The sequence below is a fragment of the Panthera uncia genome, chromosome A2 (assembly GCF_023721935.1).
Source record: "Panthera uncia isolate 11264 chromosome A2, Puncia_PCG_1.0, whole genome shotgun sequence".
Lineage (NCBI taxonomy): Eukaryota > Metazoa > Chordata > Mammalia > Carnivora > Felidae > Panthera > Panthera uncia.
This window is the reverse complement of record NC_064816.1, coordinates 10,578,831-10,599,125: the sequence shown is the minus strand read 5'-3', so window position 1 is coordinate 10,599,125 and position 20,295 is coordinate 10,578,831. Positions and strand designations below refer to the sequence as shown.

Genomic DNA, 20,295 nt, shown 5'->3' with positions numbered 1-20,295 from the left:
GTAAAGACAACCTGTTCCCAGACCTGGGCATGTGACAGACTTGGACCTTTTCCCTCCACATTTGCACCGGACATGTAAGAATTCTTCCCTAATTCTCACTTTGTCTTGGATTCCCGTTGAGATGGCTTGCTGAGACCATGGAAGGGCTTCAGTCTGTGCCGTGGCTCTCATCTGTGTTCCTGGAGTGAGATCCACAGGCCTGCCTATGAATGCTGCATGGCCGGGAAGGTGACACTGGCCTTTTGCTCTTTTTGCTCTCCAGGATTACTATAAGATCATTAAAACGCCTATGGATATGGGAACAATAAAGAAGCGCTTGGAAAACAACTATTACTGGAATGCTCAGGAATGTATCCAGGACTTCAACACTATGTTTACAAATTGTTACATCTACAACAAGGTGAGATGTGGTGGCAGGTGTCCAGCTGCCCTGAGGGGAGGGGAGGAGAGGAGAAGGAGGCGGGCATATCTGGAGCCTGTGGGCAGGGGTGCTTGGTAGCCGGTGGGATTTAGAGTCTGATGGGAGGAGATCATTTGGAGGCAGAAATAACGGGACCCATGGCTTTGCCTGTGACTGGGTGTTTCTTTTTTGGGGAGGAGGGTGCTGACCTTGCTTTACTTCCAAGCCATCCTTGTTAGCTTGAAGCATGTGCTTCTCATGCCCTTGGGATTTTGGTTCTTGGGCATGTGTAGTAGAGAAGGTGTGAGAAGGACAGTGACAACTCATTAAAAAGTCCATTTGGGTGATGTCAATTGTCAGGAAGGAGCCTACTAACGTAGTTGTGCAAAGGTGTGTTCAAACAGAAACCTCAATGTGAGAGAGGGTGTGATGGGGGCCGCCGCATCTGAAATGTGGACATGACCATTGACAACTTGTGGCCGTAGAATTGAATGTCCCCTGATCTCACTTGTAGACCTGAAGGTCACTTCTTAACCCCGTTAGCCAAACCTTTCGGCTCGGCTGTGCCATGAAGCCAGATCATTTGTTTACAGTTCAGACCACAGATGTGATTAAAACCAACCCTTTCATATAGAACGGCTCTGGAGGGAGACACTATACAGAACTCAGCTTTTGACCTCTGCTGGTGTAGTGGGTAAAATTGCCCAGAAGAGATGGGTAGGTGAGTTTCTTGAAGTTTACTGTGTTTTTTTAAAAGTCTCAGCTCTCATCATTAGGTTTCAGTGAAATGTCCACAGATGAGCTTCTCAGTTTAGAGCTGAGTGGGAACAGCATGTCGTAGATGAGGCAACAGAGTGGGGACCCATAATGTAGTTCGAGATAGGCATGACCCGAGCCCCAGTGAGCTGCCTTGAGGGAACACTGGGGAGCATTGTCAGAGCCCTGCTAATGTATCTGTGGCAAGAAATCCTGTGTAATTCAAGTATTTGTAGCGGAGTGGAATTGTGTCAGAGAAGGGATTCTGTCAGTGATTGGCAGGGCTTGTTAGATACTTAAGGCACTAGGATGGTTTCTCAGGCCAGAGCTTAAAAGACTAGAGAGGGAGGTGCAGGTGGACGGGTGCTGATTCAGGCACGTGAACCTCTGTGATATCTGGTGGCATAACTGTTGTGGCCCTTTAGGATTCAGATCGGGAAGGACCCTGACTATGATACTTCATGCTTTGGGGCAGGGGGTGGGTGGCACAGGGTGGGCAGCTCTTGCTCTATCTAGAGAGGTGGTGAGGGCTTTCTGACCCTCACCCCCGTGTCTCCTTTTCCAGCCTGGAGATGACATAGTCTTAATGGCAGAAGCTCTGGAGAAGCTCTTCTTGCAGAAAATCAATGAACTGCCCACTGAAGAAACTGAGATCATGATAGTCCAGGCAAAAGGAAGAGGACGTGGGAGGAAAGAAGCAGGTAGGGTACCTCTAGTGCCCCAGCACCGTTTGCTTCACATTGAAATAACAAGGACATTGGCTTTCCTTCTCCCCAATCTTGTCTCCTTCTCCAGGTTCAGTGAGGGACTAACTGGGAGTGGTAGTAGGGTCAGGCTTAGTGGTGAAAGTGCCCCTTTCAGAGGGTCGCATGAGTGTGTGACCTTCCACAAAGTAGAAATAATTGGACCCTGCTTTTTTTTTTCTTTTCTTTTTTTCTTTTATTATTTTTTTTTCTTTTCTTTTTTTTTTTTTTTTCTTATGGACCTTGGTTAAAAAGTGACTTTTTCAAAGCATTTTTGTTATTTGAATTATTTACTCCATTTTAGAGAAAAGGAATTCACCTGACCAGTGGCGGTTTTAACTAACAATCGTATCCTTGAACCTTGAAGTTGGTTGTTTGAATTATCTTAAGATGCTTATGTCAGAGCCAGGCCTGCTTTTTGATGCTTCTGAAGTCAAAGTGAAGCTCTCCCTTCCTTGTCTATCTCAGCGGCCACCCTGCTTCCTGCCCCCGTCTCTCAGCCTGACACAGGATTCCAAAGGCCAGCTGCTGGGGAGGGAGGAGAAACAGTGAAATGTTTCCGTCTAGGAAAAGCTCTAACAGCTGCCTTCTGCATCTTGCCATCCTTAGCTCTGTGCTGAGGTGGCCCATGCTGTGGGGTGTTTGCTTCTCTAAAGAGAGGGCTTTCGACTGACTTCCTGCCCTGCTCAGGAGTGGTGGCTTCACGGGAGCAAAGGGGGCTGGCCTAATCCCCTGCTGCGATGAGGGGTAGCCAAGGACAGGTGGTCCTGAGGGTCATCCCGTAGACATGGGTCCTGCCAAGGGGTGGCCATTATCCTTACCGTCCGGGAGGCCTGCCCTTATTCTCTGGGACCAGGAGTTTGGTCTGCACATGGGACAGATGCAGGGTGTTGTGTCTGGGCTCACCCGCGCAGCTGCAGGGAGGCAGTCTGAGCCGGTCACAAAGGGCAGCAGCCGTCCAGCCTCCTCCTGTGGCTCAGGGAGGTGGAAGCTTGCCAGTTTCCAGAAACGTTGGCCAGGGCTGCTGATGCCGGCCCCCTGCCAGAATTGCTTACTCAGAAGGCAGCGCTTCTGGGAATGAGGACAGCTCTGTCCGAAAGTGCCAAGGAACATTTTTCCGCTCCCCATCTACAGGCCTGGTGCTAACTCTCAGCGTGTGTTTCCTGCTCCTTTGGCCCCGGCCTCCATGCCCATGAAGGCGTCTTTGTGCCCGATTTGGGACTTGAAGCCAGGACGCTTCAGGAGGTGTGGCATGCAGTGTGCCGCTGCTCTCAGAGATCCCTGGGGCAGGTGGACCAATTTGGCCAAGGTCTGGGGTGTACGGGTTGTTCTGTCTCTTAGGCGAATAGTTACGGTGACGTTATGTGCTCTGCCCGCACAGATGTGTGCTCACCACATGTGACAGTGTCTCCATGAGGTCAGCCAGCGTGTATCAGGTTCGGCATCTAACCACCTGTCCCTTTTATGATTGGTAGGGACGGCAAAACCTGGCGTCTCTACGGTACCAAACACAACTCAAGCATCGACTCCTCCGCAGACCCAGACCCCTCAGCAGAACCCTCCGCCTGTGCAGGCTACACCTCACCCCTTCCCTGCGGTCACCCCAGACCTCATCGTTCAGACCCCCGTCATGACAGTGGTGCCTCCCCAGCCACTGCAGACACCCCCGCCGGTGCCCCCTCAGCCACCACCCCCACCTGCGCCAAACCCCCAGCCTGTGCAGAGCCACCCACCCATCATCGCGGCCACCCCACAGCCTGTGAAGGTGAGCGTTCTCTGTGTGTGCGTGTGGCCCAACCTGGCCACTGGTGGGCTCCTACCACCTCAGCACCCCCTCTTTTTTGTCTTCCCTTCCATAGCAGCAAGGCTTGTAGGAGACGAGTCACTGTCACTGCCGGCGCTTCATGCAGAGCTTGTCCTGGCTCCTGGGGCACTTTGTGGGTGTTTTGGGGGCACTGTGCAGTGTTTAAGTCACGGCCTAGAAGCTGCTGCCCTGCTGGCCCACAGGTCCCATAGTTGAGCCCACCCCCCAGGGCTTGCCAACCCCCCCCCCCCAGCCCCTTCCCTAGTTCTAATTTAGACTGTGCGTGTTTGCAGATGGCACCCTTATAGTCTCTGAGACGTGCCTGCCCTGGGGGGGCCAATGTGTCCAGGCTTGGCTCTGAGCGGCTTCCCTGGCATTAAGTGGGAAGCTGCTTCAGGAGGTTTCTGTGGCCTCCAGTGAGCAGATTGTGCCCTTACGTGTGTGCTTTCTCCTGCCACTGGCAGGTCCTGTCCCAGCTGCAGAGAGAGTGATGGGACAGGTCTTTTCTTGCCTCAGTCCTTCACCCATGGAGTTAACCTTTGAGCCCCATTCCCCGTGAATGTTGGAACCCCAGAAAGGACCCAGCTGCAGGAGTGAGCAGAGGGAGGGACAGCTGTGCCAGCCGTCACCTTTGACTGTGCTTGTCACCCCTGTGCTCTCGGCAGACAAAGAAGGGAGTTAAGAGGAAAGCGGACACCACCACCCCCACCACCATTGACCCCATTCATGAACCACCATCACTACCGCCGGAGCCTAAGACTGCCAAGCTGGGCCCACGGCGGGAGAGCAGCCGGCCTGTGAAGCCCCCCAAGAAGGACGTGCCCGACTCTCAGCAGCACCCAGTGTCGGATAAGAGCAGCAAGGTCTCAGAGCAGCTCAAGTGCTGCAGTGGCATCCTCAAGGAGATGTTTGCCAAGAAGCACGCAGCCTACGCCTGGCCGTTCTACAAGCCTGTGGACGTAGAGGCATTGGGCCTGCACGACTACTGTGACATCATCAAGCACCCCATGGACATGAGCACAATCAAGGTGAGCAGATGCCCCCCCCCCCCCCAGAGCTGGGGGCAGGGCTCCTCGGGACAGAGAAGGTCAGAACCTCCTAGGCTGGTCCAAGAGGAGGGTCCAGGCCCTGGGTGCTTCTGAACTGTGCCCTAGCAGCTGTGTCTTCTCACCAGCTCAAAGCAGCCCAGCGCCCCCTGCTGGGAATTGTAGGGGATGGCCTCCAGGACCACGTGCTTGGGAATTTTCTTCCCAGACAGCAGCAATGCTGTGCCCTCTGGTCTGGGGACAAGCCCTCTGTGGCCTTGGGCCCTGGTGCCCACGGGCACTTTGCACACAGTTAATGTTCCAGGAGGGGTTGAGAGTTGATGACTTTGCCAGGCGCGGTGGCATAGAGTGGGTCTTGATGTCTCCTCTCAGGAGGAGACACACAAGTGCTGGCATCTTCATTGTCGTATTTTGAGGCCATTTTGGTTATGTTTATTTATTTTAAGCCATTTTGCATTTCTCTCTGTCTGGGAGTAGAGTAAGCCTGCCCCAACATGGGACAGACAGAAGAGGGGACAGTACTTATGTTCCTTTTGACCCGTGTCTTATCCCATATCACCAAGACAGGTGAATGTCAGGTCAGAACTGGTCCCAGCCCTTCTCTTACAGTCTGGCTGAACCTCTGTCTCCATTTATTCTATGTCCACTTGGTCCTTAGTCACAGTGACCAGGATGGGTGGGTTTGGCGTGCTAGCAGGGCATTTCCCAGCCCTGAGACTTGCTTTTGAGTGTCTTTTTGTCCACCTGACAGAGAACTAAGGTGATGACCTCTTCTCTGCTCCGCTGCAAAACTGACTTGCTCCTACAGGCAGCCCTCCTGGCTGTCACGTCCCCATTGGAGCAGGGGTGGGCATAACTAAGGAGGCCCTGTCTTGTCTTTGCAGTCTAAACTGGAGGCCCGCGAGTACCGTGACGCTCAGGAATTTGGTGCTGATGTCCGATTGATGTTCTCCAACTGCTATAAATACAACCCTCCTGACCACGAGGTGGTGGCCATGGCCCGCAAGCTCCAGGTGAGGCCCTGGGGAAGCTCCAGGTACAACATCCTGCAGTAGAGCAGGCTGGGGTCCTGGGTGGGCCAGGCCTGTATGGCCCTCCATAGATTTTATTTCTGTCATTTGCTTTGGTATAATGCCATGTTGCTTTGAAGATGAACTTGAGTCAGGATAGCATGTGCGTCAATATAAAATTGAGGTTATTTTATTATAAAGCAGGGCAGTTGGTTTTGGTCTTGGGCATTTGGGGTTTTGTTTTGGTGTATCCCACTGAAAACCTCCTGCCCCATACCTGCATTCGGTTGCCCTTGGCCAGAAGAGTGTATGTGCTGTATGTGGCCCAATCTGTTCTCCAAAACAGACCTGTCTCCGGTTGGTGGCAGACACTCTTGTTAGGCAGACACTTGGACACAGTTGTGAGCTGAACTAACTGCTCAGCTGTGGACGTTTCTTCACTAGAGCCTTGAAATCTTTTGCCTTCTAGGTGTTCTGTGAGGCCACAACTTCCTAATGGGTGCCATTGGGGTTTGTGGCCCCTTCAAGTTGGTCTGGGTGTGCACCCTGTAAAGTGCACATGTGAGTGGAAGGAAGGGGGGCAGGTTACAGCATAATGTGTGAACTGACTTCACTTTGCTTTATTTAAAAAAGGAAAAACGTGCCCAGATTTGAGCAGTGGCTATCTTTGGGTGGAAAGATCAGGGGTTAAAAATTATAGAGAATTGGGGCACGTGGCTGGCTCAGTCAGTAGAGCATGTGACTCTTGATCTCAGGGTTGTGAGTTGGAGCCCCACATTGGGCGTAGAGATTACTTTAAAAAAAATCTTCAAAAAAAATTCTGGAGAATAAAGTCTATATTTAGTACTTTTATAATCTGCTTTTTAAAAAGTTCTTAAGCTTACACACATAAAAATATCTAATCCCTTATCCCCAAAGTCCTGGGTTGCTTCTGCTCTCAGTGTCAGAGCAGGCCCTGGGGTGGATCACCTGCTGTTACAACGGGCAGGCACTCTGGTCAAGCCCAGGACCGGTTTGCACATCTCATGCCCCACTCCCACCTGGTGGCGAGGCGGGAGGCTTCCTCACACCTGTCTTTCCCACCTGTCTGTGGAGTGCTTACAGGGCACAAGTGCAGACTCGCAAATGCCTTTGGCAACCTGTGGGTCCGTTCAGCTCAGAGGCTGCCTGAGACCCATCGCTTGCCCGTCTCCTGGTTCTGTTAGCTCCACACGTTGTCCCAGACTTACCATCGTAGTGGCTCTTACCTCCTCACACTGGAGCCAAGGCTCCATCTCTCCCGTTCCTTCCCTTGGCCTCCGTCTGGGTCAGGGGCTGCTTTTGGTTCAAAGGATGTGTCCTGGAACTCTTGGGATAGAATAAAAACTTATTACTAGTGTGAACCTGGCTGCTATTATTGAAATGCACACTCAGCCTTGAACGTTATTTTAGTTTCTATTGCTTGTTATTTGGTTTTATTTTCCCTGAGATTTGGGGTGGGGGTGCTTTCTGCTTTCTTCACAAAGCTGCTTTTCCGTTGTTTACTTCTGCATTTCCCATCCTTAAAAAGAGTTCAGGCTTTATAATTTTATGGCAATTCTCATACATGGCCACCAGGTGGCAGTGTTGCCCTCAGATCTTTGTCTAGACTTCGTCTTTCCACTGTCCTGTGAGGACTGGGGGAGGGAGATAGCTTTTTCCCAGATCGATACTCCTACCCTTTATTTGCCCTCATGCAAACAGCTAAACCAAAACAAGTTCTGTGCCAGCACCAAGATTGCTATTCTGACCTACTTTACTTTAAAAAGAATAGAAGGAGGGTGGCTGAGCCTGGGTAGCTTAGTCGGTTAAGCATCTAACTCTTGATGTCAGCTCAGGTCATGATCTCACAATTTATGAGTTGGAGCCCCACGTCGGGCTCTGCACTGACAGCACAGAGCCTGCTTGGGATTTTCTCTCTTTCTCCCTCTCTCCCTCTCTCCCTGCCCCTCCCCTGCGCATGCACTTTCTCTTTCTTTAAATAAATAAATAAATAAATAAATAAATAAATAAAACAGAAAGAGAAAGAATTCTCCAGTATATTCTAGCTTTCCCTAATTTCTGTGCCTGTTTTATGTCTTGGTTTTGTCTTTTTTTTTTTTTTTTTTTTTTTTTTAATGTTAATTTTGAGAGAAAGAGCATGAGTGGCAGAGGGGCAGAGAGGGGGCGGGGTCAGGATCCAAAGCAGGCTCTGTGCTGACAGCAGAGAGCCCGATGCGGGTCTCGAACCCACAAACTGTAAGGTCATGACCTGAACTGAAGTTGGACACTTAACTGACTGAGCCACCCAGGTTCCCCTGGTTTTATGTTTTTCATTTTTATCCTTCTGGCAGTGGCATGAACATGACCCAAACATGGGGTTTAGCCATAGTGAAACCACTGGGCTATTTTCTTCACTGCAGCCTCTTTCTAAACATTTTTGTTCCAGATACCAGGCTGGACTAGATGAGGTCCTTGACCTGAAGGAGGGTCCATTTCAGGCAGGGGCAGTGCCTAGGGTGGGCCATTTAGCACGGGGCGGTCTCTGCCCTAGCCCGCTTGGCCCACTTCAGGGTGGGTTGCTGTGTTACAGGAAGTGATGTTCCTTCTCCATTGCCACGAGGCAGGTGGAGAGGTATCTGCTTCAGATGCAGAATCGATGTGAAGGGCTTCTTGTCTGGAAGTTGGTTGCTCTGTGGCATTTCAGTCTTTTTCCTCTTCCTCGTAAGCTTTCCTGGATCAGCATGGTTGGATGACTAGATTGTCCAGAGGGAAGGAGAAGCAGCAAATCCCCAACCTTTGTTTGCCTCTTGAACAGGTATTAGACTTGCCTCCTCTTAATTAGACTGTTCCCAAGAACTGGGATTTACCTGGAAAATCACATGGAAAAGAATCCATTTTGTTTTCCTCTTCCAGTCTCTAAATTCTAGGCCTTTAGAAAGCACACATCCTACCACCTGGCAGCCATGGTCACAAAGACAGCCAGGAGTGTCTGGGCTCAGGGTTTCCTCAGTCCACAGGTGGCTTGGGCTGAGGTCTGCGAGCCCATCTGGTAGGCCCAGAGCTGCTGGCGGTACTGCCATTTAGACTGCCTGCTCTGTTGTGAAGCGAGGAGTCATTTAGGGAGTTTGGCGCCCTTGTAGATTACCAGAGTTTTAGTGCAAGAAAAAGCGCAAATTCAAGGTGATGTGCAGTTATTTTTATAGCGAAGTAAAATGAAAATTGCATTGGGGTATCCTGCGTTAGATCCCAGAGGCAGGAAGCTTTTTGGGTGTATGTAAATGTGTGTTTCTGAGTGTGTGCACTCACAGCTGCATCTCTAGCACCCGGCACTTAGTGGCCTACCACTGCCTGCATTCTGCTCCCCACCACAGCCCCCCTCCTCTGAGCCTCGCTGTGCCCAGATACGGCCAAGCCCCACAGCCGTATCCGGGCTTGGCCGTGCTTCACCGTTTGGCACTCAGGCAGCTGTTTCACTAGAGGGGTGGAGGGTGTGCTTCCCCCTCGAATCTGACGCAGCCTAGAGTAGGTGACCCAGTGAACATTCTAGCAAGAGGAGACGCCTGCTCTGAAACCAGCGTGCTTTGCCGATTGATGCTGAGAATTGCAGAATTGCAGTGTGGGTGGAGGTTATGGCATGCTGGGCAGAGGAGCTGGGTCCACCTCTAGACACTGCCAGCCCTAGTGTGGAAGGCCCGAGCCCCTGCTCCCCTAGAGAGTGCTGGTTGTTGGTATTCACTGCTCATCGCCTCAGTGTCCTCCCTCACAAGACCTTCGACCTAGGTGCGTCTCTTTCGGTTTTGGCGTCCTCTAGCCTGGCCCCACACCCTCTCCCCCATTTTCCACCTGGCCAGCAGGATGAGCACCTGGATTCGTGAGTCACACCTTTCTGTCCTTCGAGACATCCTTGCTAGGTCTCTGCAGCTTTTGGTATCATGTCCCCCTCCCCCACACACACGCCCCGCCCTCATCCTTAGGTTTCACATTTCCCAGGGACTCTTTCACTAGTTCTTTGCTGTTCCCACCTTTACACTTAATAGTACTTTATAACTATGTTCACTCCTTGAGGGCAGGGAGCACATCGTTTCTCTTTACCATACGGGTGCAAGTCTGTCTCAGCCACGCGGGAAGGTTTTTCTGCGGTAGCTCTAGGTTCACTGGCACTCAAGCCCAAGTGCATTTCGCAGAGTGCCCCCTACTGGAACCGGGGCAGATGGGAGGATGACAGGTCTTGTAGCTGCTCGCGACAGGGAAGCCAGCAGCCCCAGCTTGTAGGCCCCACAGTGACTGCCCAGCCAGCCAGCCTGCCTGGCCTCCTGGCTTGTGCTCTTTGCTCTTTGGTCTTGGAGCCTTGGGAGAGCAGGGCCAGGGAGTACCCTAGGCGAGGCCTCAGGGCGAGTCCTGGCTTCCATTTCCACCACAGCCACAGCCTGTTGGGGAGAAGCAGGGATGTCCTAGTGGCAAGGGTAGAGCTGTTCTGGCAGCTGGCAGGAGATGCTGGGCACATACATAAGTGGCATGAGGAAGCTCCCACCTGGTAAAGCTCACCTCCCGGCAGCACCAGGTACTCGGCCATGGCTGCCACCCTCCTCCCTCTGTGGGGTCCTGACACCTCAGGCACACTTCTCTAACCTGCCCCCTCCTCCTTGGCAGCAGGCCTGGCTTTTTCTGGACGCTCCTGTGGGTCTGTTGGGGCCCCGGGGCACTGGGCAATAAGGGTCTTGCTTGCTGCCGCACTGGGGGCCTCTGCCCCGGTGTGAGCCCCCGTCTCCTTTAGCCAGGGTGGTGACAGTCTCTTGCTCATGCCTCCTGGGTGTCTTTTCCACTGCCACCCGACCTGCTCCAGAATGTATTTCTGTATAAATTAGAAATTAGAAATTTCTGTATAAATGACTATAATTTATAGTAGCAAAACCACTTATACAGCAGAATCCAGGTTGTCACTTTGCTGGGAGCAGGAACTGCCTTGGAGGAGCCTGAACTGGGTGGTCTGGAGGGGAGGGGACAACACTGCAGTTGGGGAGGACACCTGCCCTGCTGCCCAGGGGTCGTCCCCTTTCCCAGCTGCCTTTCTGCCTTGGGGACAGAAAGCCTGAAGCTGTGCTTCCAGAGATATCAGGAGAGGCTTCTAGGGCCAGCTGTGTCAAGTGTACCCTAGTTTGTTTGACACAGCAGCCTCGGAGCTTGACCCCACGGCCCCCCCCAGGCCTCGTGGGCCATGCTGCTCCGAAGCATCAGTTCACACTTGGGAAGGCCCATTCTTCTGCGTGAGATGCTACGTTGACATTTTCTAGGCTTAAAGCAGGTCCTGCGGTCCTTCTGGGAAGCTAACTTTGTTCTTTTCACTGCTGTTCTTTGTCCTGAGTCATCTCTGGGCTTACGATCATGGAGCCCTTGGGGTAGGAAGGGACCTGCCGGCTGGCTGGTGAGGCAGGGCTGTTGGGCCTAGGTGCCCAGACAGAGCTGCTGCCCCCAAGCTCTGTGACCCCACGTGGAGTTCCATCGGATTCCTGGGACTTACAGTTGGAAGGTCTCGGAATCCTGGGGTGGTGGGATCCTGTGCTTAACAGCCCTGCGCATGTGGTTGGGTCTCTGGCACCTCACAAGATTTACTCCCTCCTGTAGCCTGTCTCCAGCGCCCCCACATCCACTTCTGTTATACCTTTCCCACCTTGCTGGCCATGCCCTGGAGACCCCTCAGCCAGTGGCATGGCTCTGCCCAGGTGCCCCAGAGGTGGTCTGAGGAGGGGGTGGGGGCGGACACGTGCCTGCTGCAGCAGAGGCTCAGCTGCCTTGCCGGCCTTGGTCTGTGCACGAGGCACACTTACTCCAGGGCCGGGCCTTTGCATGTGCTGTTTGTTTCCTCTGCCTGGAATGCTCTCTCAAACTGAAGACCCCACCTGCTCCCTGAGGGAGTGTGAACCGGAGGCAGGCAGAGGTTCCTGTGCTGTTCATCATTGTATCTTAGTGCCCGGCCCTGGCATGCAGGAGGCACCCTCGGGATGTGCTGAGCTAATGAGAACCTCAAGGCACTGTTTGCGGGTCTTGCCCTCGGCCTGCTATCTATCTAGGATCTCCACACAGACGTCCTCAGTGGGCCAGCTGCCTCCTGTGATGTGGGTCACATGTACTTACCTGGCCTGTGTCTCCTGGAGAATGGGTGCCAAGCCATGTCAGAAGGACATTTCAAAGTGAAATTTGTGAGAAGTGTTGGAAGAGCTGACGAGGGTCCTCACCCAGCCCCTTGTCTTAGTGGTGGGGTGTGGGGGGTCACCATCAGCCTAGCCCTCTTTGGCCCTCCTGCTTACTTCCTGTTGAGTCAAGCCCGGCAGCCAAGGAGGCTTGGTGATGCTGAGCCACATCCCAGGCAGCCCCCCCCCCCCCCCCCCCGCCCCCCCCACCCCCCCCCCGCCCCGGGCCCCCCCCCCCCCCCCCCAACCAGGATGTGTTCGAGATGCGCTTTGCCAAGATGCCAGACGAGCCTGAGGAGCCTGTGGTGGCCGTGTCCTCCCCAGCGGTGCCACCCCCGACCAAAGTGGCAGCCCCGCCCTCGTCCAGCGACAGCAGCAGCGATAGCTCCTCCGACAGTGACAGCTCCACCGATGACTCTGAAGAGGAACGAGCCCAGCGGCTGGCCGAGCTCCAGGAGCAGGTGAGGATGTGGGCAGCCCCGTTCCCAGTCACCTGGAATGCATGGGCTGGGCAGTCTCCCCAGGGTTCTCCATGACCTGGCAGGTCCCAGCTTGGAGTTCCAGCGGGATGAGGGGTTTAAGGGTGCTGACCTCCCGTGCAGTGGGAAATCAGTGTGCAACTTCTGGCTCCCCAGAACACCTACTAACAGCCTACTGTTGACCAGAAGCTTTACCTGTAACGTAAAAAGTCGATTAATTCCTATTTTAAGGGTTGCACATATTATGTAGTGTATTCTTACGGCAAAGTAAGGAAACATCAAGAAAGTCATAAGAACTGGAAAATATATTCATAGTACCGTATCGATCGGGAAAAAAATCCACATATAAGAGGACTTGCACAGTTCAAACCCACATTGTTCAAGAGTCAACTGCATATATGTACACTGTGGGTGTGGAGGTGGGAAGACATGGCTGTTCTGCGGGCAGAGGCGAGGCTTCTAGATCCTTCCAGCATCTGAAAGGAGGAGCCTCAGCCAGGATGTCCATCTCTCCTGAGGCCCTACAAGCCAGCCATCAGGGCCTTAGTACCCAGCCTCCCAGGGACCCTCCTCCTGGATGGCTGTGGAGCTTGGTATCTGCCAGCTTGGGCAGCTTCTCTAGCCAAGAGGACACTGGCCATCCTCGGAGTCCACGGCCTGGGTGGGTGTGGGCACTTCAAAAATCTGGTGAGGTGGCAGGTCACAAGGCTGAGGGCCAGCCCCCTCCCTGTGCTTCCCTCCTCCTCTGCACCCTGGTGCCCGGGGGTCCACCCAGAGACCAGGATGATGGGCGTGTGTACCTTGCCTGTCTGCTCCACAGCTCAAAGCCGTGCACGAGCAGCTTGCAGCCCTCTCCCAGCCCCAGCAGAACAAACCAAAGAAAAAGGAGAAAGACAAAAAAGAAAAGAAAAAAGAAAAGCACAAAAAGAAAGAAGAAGTGGAGGAGAGTAAGAAGAGCAAAGCCAAGGAACTTCCTCCTAAAAAGACCAAGAAAAATAACAGCAGCAACAGCAACGCGAGGTCTGTGCCTCCCTGAGCTGCCCTGGGTGGGGACCCCTGCTGGCCACGGTGGGTAGGGAGGCTGCCTCGCACCCTTTCTCCTGGGGTGGGTCTTGGCACCCAGTGTGTTTGGGAAGGGAAGGAAGATAGGTAGCATGGAGCAGAAGGTGAGGACGGGGCATGGTTTGCGGTCTGTCTCCATTGGGTGCTCCCAGGAAGGCGTTGCCAGCCTCCCCTGTTTCCCATGAAGGCCATCTGGGTGGGGGTGTGGAAGCCCTCCCCTAAGCCCCAGATGGAGGAATGGGTGCCTCACGTTGACAATGGTGTCTGCATCATCCCTTCGTAGCAAGAAGGAGCCTGCGCCCATGAAGAACAAGCCCCCTCCTGCGTACGAGTCGGAGGAAGAGGACAAGTGCAAGCCCATGTCGTATGAGGAGAAGCGGCAGCTCAGCCTAGACATCAACAAGCTCCCTGGTGAGAAACTGGGCCGCGTGGTGCACATCATCCAGTCGCGGGAGCCCTCCCTCAAGAACTCCAACCCCGATGAGATTGAGATCGACTTTGAGACTCTGAAGCCGTCCACCCTTCGAGAACTGGAGCGCTACGTAACCTCCTGTTTGCGGAAGAAAAGGAAACCTCAAGGTGCCCTTGGGCCCCTGGGGCAGGGTGTGCTCTGAGTCCTGGCCAGCCCTGGCCGACAGGGAGGAGGCTGGGCGAGTGGGCATTCTCCATTAACTTTGCCTTCCAGACATGGCCGTCTCCCTCTGTAGGCTGTTTTTCCAGTTACAAAAGCTGTGTCCTCGACACAGAAACCTCTGGAGGGCTGTGACATCACACTTGACCCTGGGCTGGTGGTGCCATTCTCCACCTCCTGGTCGGTACCCATCTAAGGCTTGCCTGCACCTCAGTGTCTTCAGCCTTGCTCTGAGCAGCAGCTTCTGTTGCCCTTACCACTGGGTCTTCCCCGAAAGCCAGCCACCCCCGCCCTGCTGCCACCTCTTTGGAACAGAGGGTGAGGGCCAGGTGCAGGGGCCAGGAGGAAAGATGTTAGGTCCACACTGCCTGCTTTGCTTCTCTGCTTCGACACGGGCCCCTCCACAACAGTCTGCCAGGCAGCACTTGCCTGTTCAAAATGTCTCATCTTAACTCACGGCTTTTGTCTGGAGACCAGTAGGACTTAATATCCACATCAGAGTGTTGTATGCAGCCTTTGTCCCAGTCCACGTTGACTCCTGGGGCGCTCGGGCCCCTCCCTAGGGTGCTGCACAGTGACACTGTGCCCTCAGTCTACGCACCGAGGTGCTGGGAGACTCCCAGGGCTCTTTCACGTCTTGCTTTGTCCCTGCCGTCATGTCTTGGGGTCCCCTGCACCCACTGTCTGAAAAGTAGCTGAGGGAGCCTGAGCTCAGCGGTCCCTCATGTCAGGGAATTACTTCCTGCCTTGTCCCTTAACTGTCTGGTGAACCCAGCATAGGGTATTGAGAGATTGGAGGGGCTTTGAAATTCTAGTATTAAGCCAAGCTTTTGGCTGGCACGCGGTAGGACTGGTCAGGGCCTCGTAGAAGCAGCCCACTGGCCCTTCTTGCGGGCGGTTGGGCTATTCCTGTGGCCAGCAGTAGCCCCCTAGGTCGGGGCCCTGCCTGACTGTGTCCCTGTTGCTTTATTACAGCCGAGAAAGTTGATGTGATTGCTGGCTCCTCTAAGATGAAGGGCTTCTCGTCCTCGGAGTCGGAGAGCACCAGCGAGTCCAGCTCTTCTGACAGTGAAGACTCCGAAACAGGTTAGATGTTTTACTGAGCTTCTTGTCGAGTTCTTCCCTGTGTTTGGCTCAGTCACGTGTCCAGACTACCCGAGACCAGAGATGGCTGTCATAATAAGAACGGTAACCCTCTCGCTAGGACACTGGGTAGCCCTGTACCCTCACGGTGTTGACACTGCACGATTCTGGGGAGCTCGGGGGGCCTGGTGAGGACCTTGGGTGTTGGGGCCCAGCTGGTGGCATCAGTGTTAGTGTGACCCCGCCCAGCCCTACAGTCTCTTCCTGTCACGGTCGCATGCAGCACGGCTGTTCAGGTGATGTGCTCCAGCAGCACGTGTGTAGCGGCCTGCTCTCGACTCTGCTGTCACCAGGCTCGGGGCTCTGCCATTCGCCCCAGAGTGCTCACAGCTGCATTGGCTGCTCCTAACGCAGTGTGCACACACGTGGGCCTGCACGTGTGCCCCATGGTGGTGTCCTGACTGACCCTACCGCCCACCTGAGCAGCAGCTTCAGTGTGGGAAGTGGGAGTGAGAAAGGGCAGGTGGAGACGCTGAGAGCTGCAGGCTGGTAGGAGAGAAGCTTTTCCTGCAGAGGGGCGCTTTCCTGATTGTTCGCGGGGAGCATGGGGAGAGGGGCAGATGCTCCCTCACACTGGCCCGGAGGAGAGGCTAGAAAGGAAGCCTGGCAACTAGCCTGCTCTGTGAGCTGGAGCTGGTGGGGGTGGCCGTGCGAGTCTGGGGAGGCGGGCTGGCCCCTGGGCAGGTCTAGTGCCATCAGCCAAGCAGCCTCTCCAGGCAGGCTGTGGTATGTGCATCCTCAGTGGGAAGTGTATTTCTGGGTGTTTTCTTTCATAGACCTGTTTCGTCTCTGGCATGTTATTCTGACTTAAAACTAATAGTAAGCCCCACGTAGTCAGTTTATGAAGATAATGTGATCTGATCGGGCCAAGGAAGTTTGAGGCCCCTTACACTTAGAGTAGCTTTGTGACCCCTCTCCTGAGGCGTGTGCACACCCGGGTCCTCTTGTCAGCTCAGCCTGCCTTTTTCTGGGGAAGCTGAGGACAGGAGGGCTTCTGGGCCTTCTCACTCTCTCTCCGCTTTGACAGGAAAGGGTACCAGGCTTCCCAGGTAGGTGGGAGGCTTGCCTTGAGGTGGGCGAAGGGCTTCTCCAAGACTCGAGATTCTGTCTCCAGTGGGCCCAAATGAGAGTCATTAAGTCATTAAGCTATGTTCCATATTTCCTGAGCTCCGCTGTATGCAGAGACTGCTGTGGGCAGTTTGCTGCCCTTCTGTCTCCATCCTTTGTCCTTTTCTTCTAACCAGCACCCCCCCCCCGTTGCTTTTTTATCTGTCAACCAGCAGGGGGCGCCACACTCCCATACCCACCCAGGAAGGGCTGGCAGGAAGCCAGCGCCAACTGCCCTCAGCAGGATGAATGACCATATTCTTGGGCCCAATTAGCATTCCTGGTGGCCCCTGACTTCTCACCTTCTGTGCCAGCCATGCCGCAGGTTTGCCTTTGCTCTGGGGTTTTGCACCTCCTGCAGTTTCTAGCACGCTGCTCCTGCTAGGGGTGTCAACAATCTTTTCTCCTAGGTATATGAGTGACCAAAAGAAAACCCCAAAGCTTGGAATTGGCAGGGGACCCGATTGTTAAAACGGCGCAGTTTGGCCAAGGGCAAACTGCTTTGGCCCCGACGTAGATCGTGGTACCCAACCGGCAAGTCCTCATTGCGAATCTGTGACCGTGGCCTTTGTCCCTGATCCCCAAGCTCTTCTTTGGTGTGTGTTTGCCTTAGGTGGGAAATCCTCCTGGGCTCCTGAATGCCTTGCACACTCCTACCATCTGATGTGGGGCAGCTGTGACGGAATCTCCAACAGCTCTCTACTGCTGAGAATACTTTTTCCCTTTTTGTGCCCCCCCTTTTAAAGAGATGGAAAGATTGTGCAACAAGTAATCTGAGAGCCCTGGGAACAGCTGTCCTGGCGGGAAGGAGGGTGAGATTTACAGTCTCTGAGCCGACGGCCTGCAGGCTCCCAGGCTCCAGCAATCCGGCCCGGTGGCTTGCCCTGCTGCTTCCGGCCCATCCCTCTTTCCAGGCACCCTCCCCACCTTGAGTTTTGGGAGGCTCCCATTTGTCTTCAAGGTTCTGGCTTTTCCTTTGCCATCTGTGTGCACCGGAGAGCTCTGTTATGGGTCAGCTGGATGCTTCTCTCAAGAGAACCACCGTGTGGGTTTGTGCCCTAGGGCTCAGACACTCGGCCCGAAAATGGGAGGGAGCTTGCGCCCCTGCATCATTGAATGCAGCCACCCGCCACCCCATCCCGCATAGGAAACTGCACTTGCTTCCAGGGCAGCTGCTCAAGCTGGGTCCCTGGAGGTAGGCAGCCCCAATTTCTGTGGCCAGTTAGTGGTTCTGCCTTGGGAAGATAGGACAGGGTGGGGGGTATTGAAGGTATTTCTTTTGGTCTTTTGGGGTTTGTTTTTGCCCTCCTTGTTCTTGTGTTTCCATTTGGACTGGAGCCGAAATTCCTGAAAGGGCCTATTTTTGTCACTTGTACTAAGGGTCGTTTCTGCTGACAGGGCCCTGAGACATGAATCACCAAAAGAAACCAAACAGAGGCACTAAATTGGAGCTTGGTGGGGGGGTTGGGGGGGGTTGGTGCATAGATCCCTTCTCTGGCCGCTCTCCATAGATAAGGATGCTGTGGACTACTTAAGGCATGGGGCTGGTCCTTGGGGCCAAGCAGCAGTTCAGGGAGGTGGTGCACCCACAGATGGAGTTGGGGGGGGCAGGGGTTGGGCTTTCCTAGCTCGGTCCCAGGCCACCATGTGTTCCTCCCCACCGCCCAGAAGCACGCTGTTGGCCAGTCCCACCACATCCTCTGAACCCAGCTATTACTTGGATTATGGTCTTCCATTGAGCTTCAGTTCTGGATAAAGTTCGAATCTGCTTCAGGGTTCAGTATTGGGACAGGGCAGGGGATGCAAATGCCACTTTCCCACTTGCTCCTAAGGCATCTGTAGACCTCGGCTGGGCAGGCCAGAGGTGAGTGCCTGGTTCCCCCTTTTCCGCAGCCATCCCAGATGGGCTTTGGGCAGAGCTGTGTGGCCTGTCGGTCACCAGTGCTGGGATCATGTCTGCCTGGCTCACGGGGGCAGAGGGAATGTCCTAGGACTCTTTGTCTAGCTTTCCACCCCATCGTGTCGCTGATGACAGCCTCCTTCCACGTGCCATCCACGGGTCTTTCTGGGTAGGGTGGGTACACAGCTCCTGTCCCTCTTAGGACTGCACCCTTGTACCCCAGCTACCTGGCTGGGACGGGTTCAGGGAGGTGTGGGGTAGTTCTCTTGGATTTGTGCCTGGTCTTCTAGTTGCAGTGGGAGCTCACTCCAGCTATTTTAGTCTCCTTGTTTCCTTTTCCCAGGATTTGAGCTTGTGGGTGTTTCTTAATAGCTCCGGGGAAAAAAGGAATGCTTGATGTTTTGGAAAGATTTGAGCCGGAAAGTGCAGACAGAGGCCACAGGGCGTTCTTCCCAGACAACCAGCCTCAGCTTCCGACCCCTGGGGTCTTTGAGGGACTGGGTCCCAGGCCCATCTTGGGGCCTGCTGCTGCCTGCTCCAAGGGTGTGATACTTGCTCTCGGGAAGAGGGAGAGGCCCCTGGTAGGGGCGTAGGGAGGTAGGAAGGGACCTGGAGGGCAGGACTGTAGCTGGTCTGCCTGTGCTGTCAGGTGACCCCTCTCATACACTCACATGCAGGGGTCGCAGCTGGAGGGACTCTGGGGCTTCGTGGGCGAGGGTGAGCCTTGTGGAATGTGCCCTGAATGACAGTCCGGCCAGTGGGTGGGTTTTTCCCACGCGCACGCACACACACACTTGAAGACCACGGGACTGCAGTGCTGGTTGCATCCGTGACTCTGGCAGAGGCATCTCCTCTGCTGTGTGGGTGGGAACATGCCCCACGCCCTTCTCCCGTCAAGGGGAAACACTCGAGACCGCTTTCCTCCTCGGCATCTTTTTTTTTTTCACCCCACCTTGACGGTGTATAGAATTATTTGGTCTTTTTGTAATTTGTTTTTTGTTGATGTTTCTTGGTGTTTGTAGGAATGCAGAAAGGAGGGTGTTTGCTGGAGGTCCTGCACTGCAGAGCCCCTCTCTTGGGGGTTTTCTTACCTGTGCCCCAGCCCTGAGGAAGGGCCGGCATCACCTCCCTGAGAAAGACAGTGTGCAGTAAAGCAGATACAGAGGGGAGACAAGCTCAGGGTCGGGCGGGGGGGGGGGGGGGGGGGGGGGGGGGGGGGGGTGGCGGTGCCTGCTGGACGTGTGGGCACACCTGGCTGGTCTTCAGGAGTGATGGCAAGGACGACAGGCCAGGGCATGTCTCACATTCAAAGACCAGTAAAGGAAATGCTGGTCCATGCTTAGGGTGCACGTGAACTTGTTCCTGGAAGCAGTTACTCTGTGTGGAAGCACGAGCAGGCTCTGGGTGGTTTTGGAGACGTCCACACGTGCCGGATCTGTGGCCCTTGTAAAGGGAAGGTGGGTCTGTCCCCGCCCGCGGCTGGCCAGGCAGGGGGCAGGGCTCCCAGGCTCCGGCGCCGTTCTCTCGTGCCCTGTCCGTGGGCAGGGCACAGGAGGCTGGCTCGGTCTGTGGTTCTTCTGTTCTTGTGACTTGAACGGTACATTCCACACCATTTCTCTCACACTGGTTTCTCTCTCCCTCTATGTAGGTCCTGCCTAATCATTGGACACGGACTCTTAATAAAACGGTCTTCAGTTCCAGATTCCTTCCCAGCAAGCTATAGCTTAAGTCCATTTTCTTCTGTGAAAGGGACAGGACTCCATCAAGTTATGGAATTCCTCAGAGCCCTGGGCCTGTCCCCTGGGGTGGATTTAGTCCTGTCCAGCAGCACACGCCTAATCCCGCCTCCGGGAAGGCTGCCTGCTTGGCTGGCCACCCGGGCCTCCTGTGTAAAGACTGCTTGGCTGTCCTGCCCAGCCTCCCTGGTCGTCTGGGGTCTTCTGGGTGGGTGGCATCTCCCAGAGGGTGATGACAATCTGCTCCGTGTGCAAGGCCCCGTCACGAGTATGTTTTCTCTCTTCATCCC

The 20,295-nt window shown here is 54.4% G+C and overlaps 1 protein-coding gene across 1 annotated transcript in view; it reads left to right on the top strand.

Annotated features, from left to right (window-relative positions):
- BRD4 (bromodomain containing 4) overlaps positions 1-20,295 on the top strand; it is an 87,332-nt gene that overhangs the window by 53,806 nt on the left and 13,231 nt on the right. The window contains 9 exon segments of the mRNA XM_049640077.1: positions 263-400; positions 1,722-1,857; positions 3,375-3,664; positions 4,369-4,731; positions 5,634-5,762; positions 12,199-12,408; positions 13,247-13,446; positions 13,772-14,067; positions 15,095-15,205. Of these exon segments, the coding sequence (XP_049496034.1) occupies positions 263-400; positions 1,722-1,857; positions 3,375-3,664; positions 4,369-4,731; positions 5,634-5,762; positions 12,199-12,408; positions 13,247-13,446; positions 13,772-14,067; positions 15,095-15,205 (1,873 nt within the window).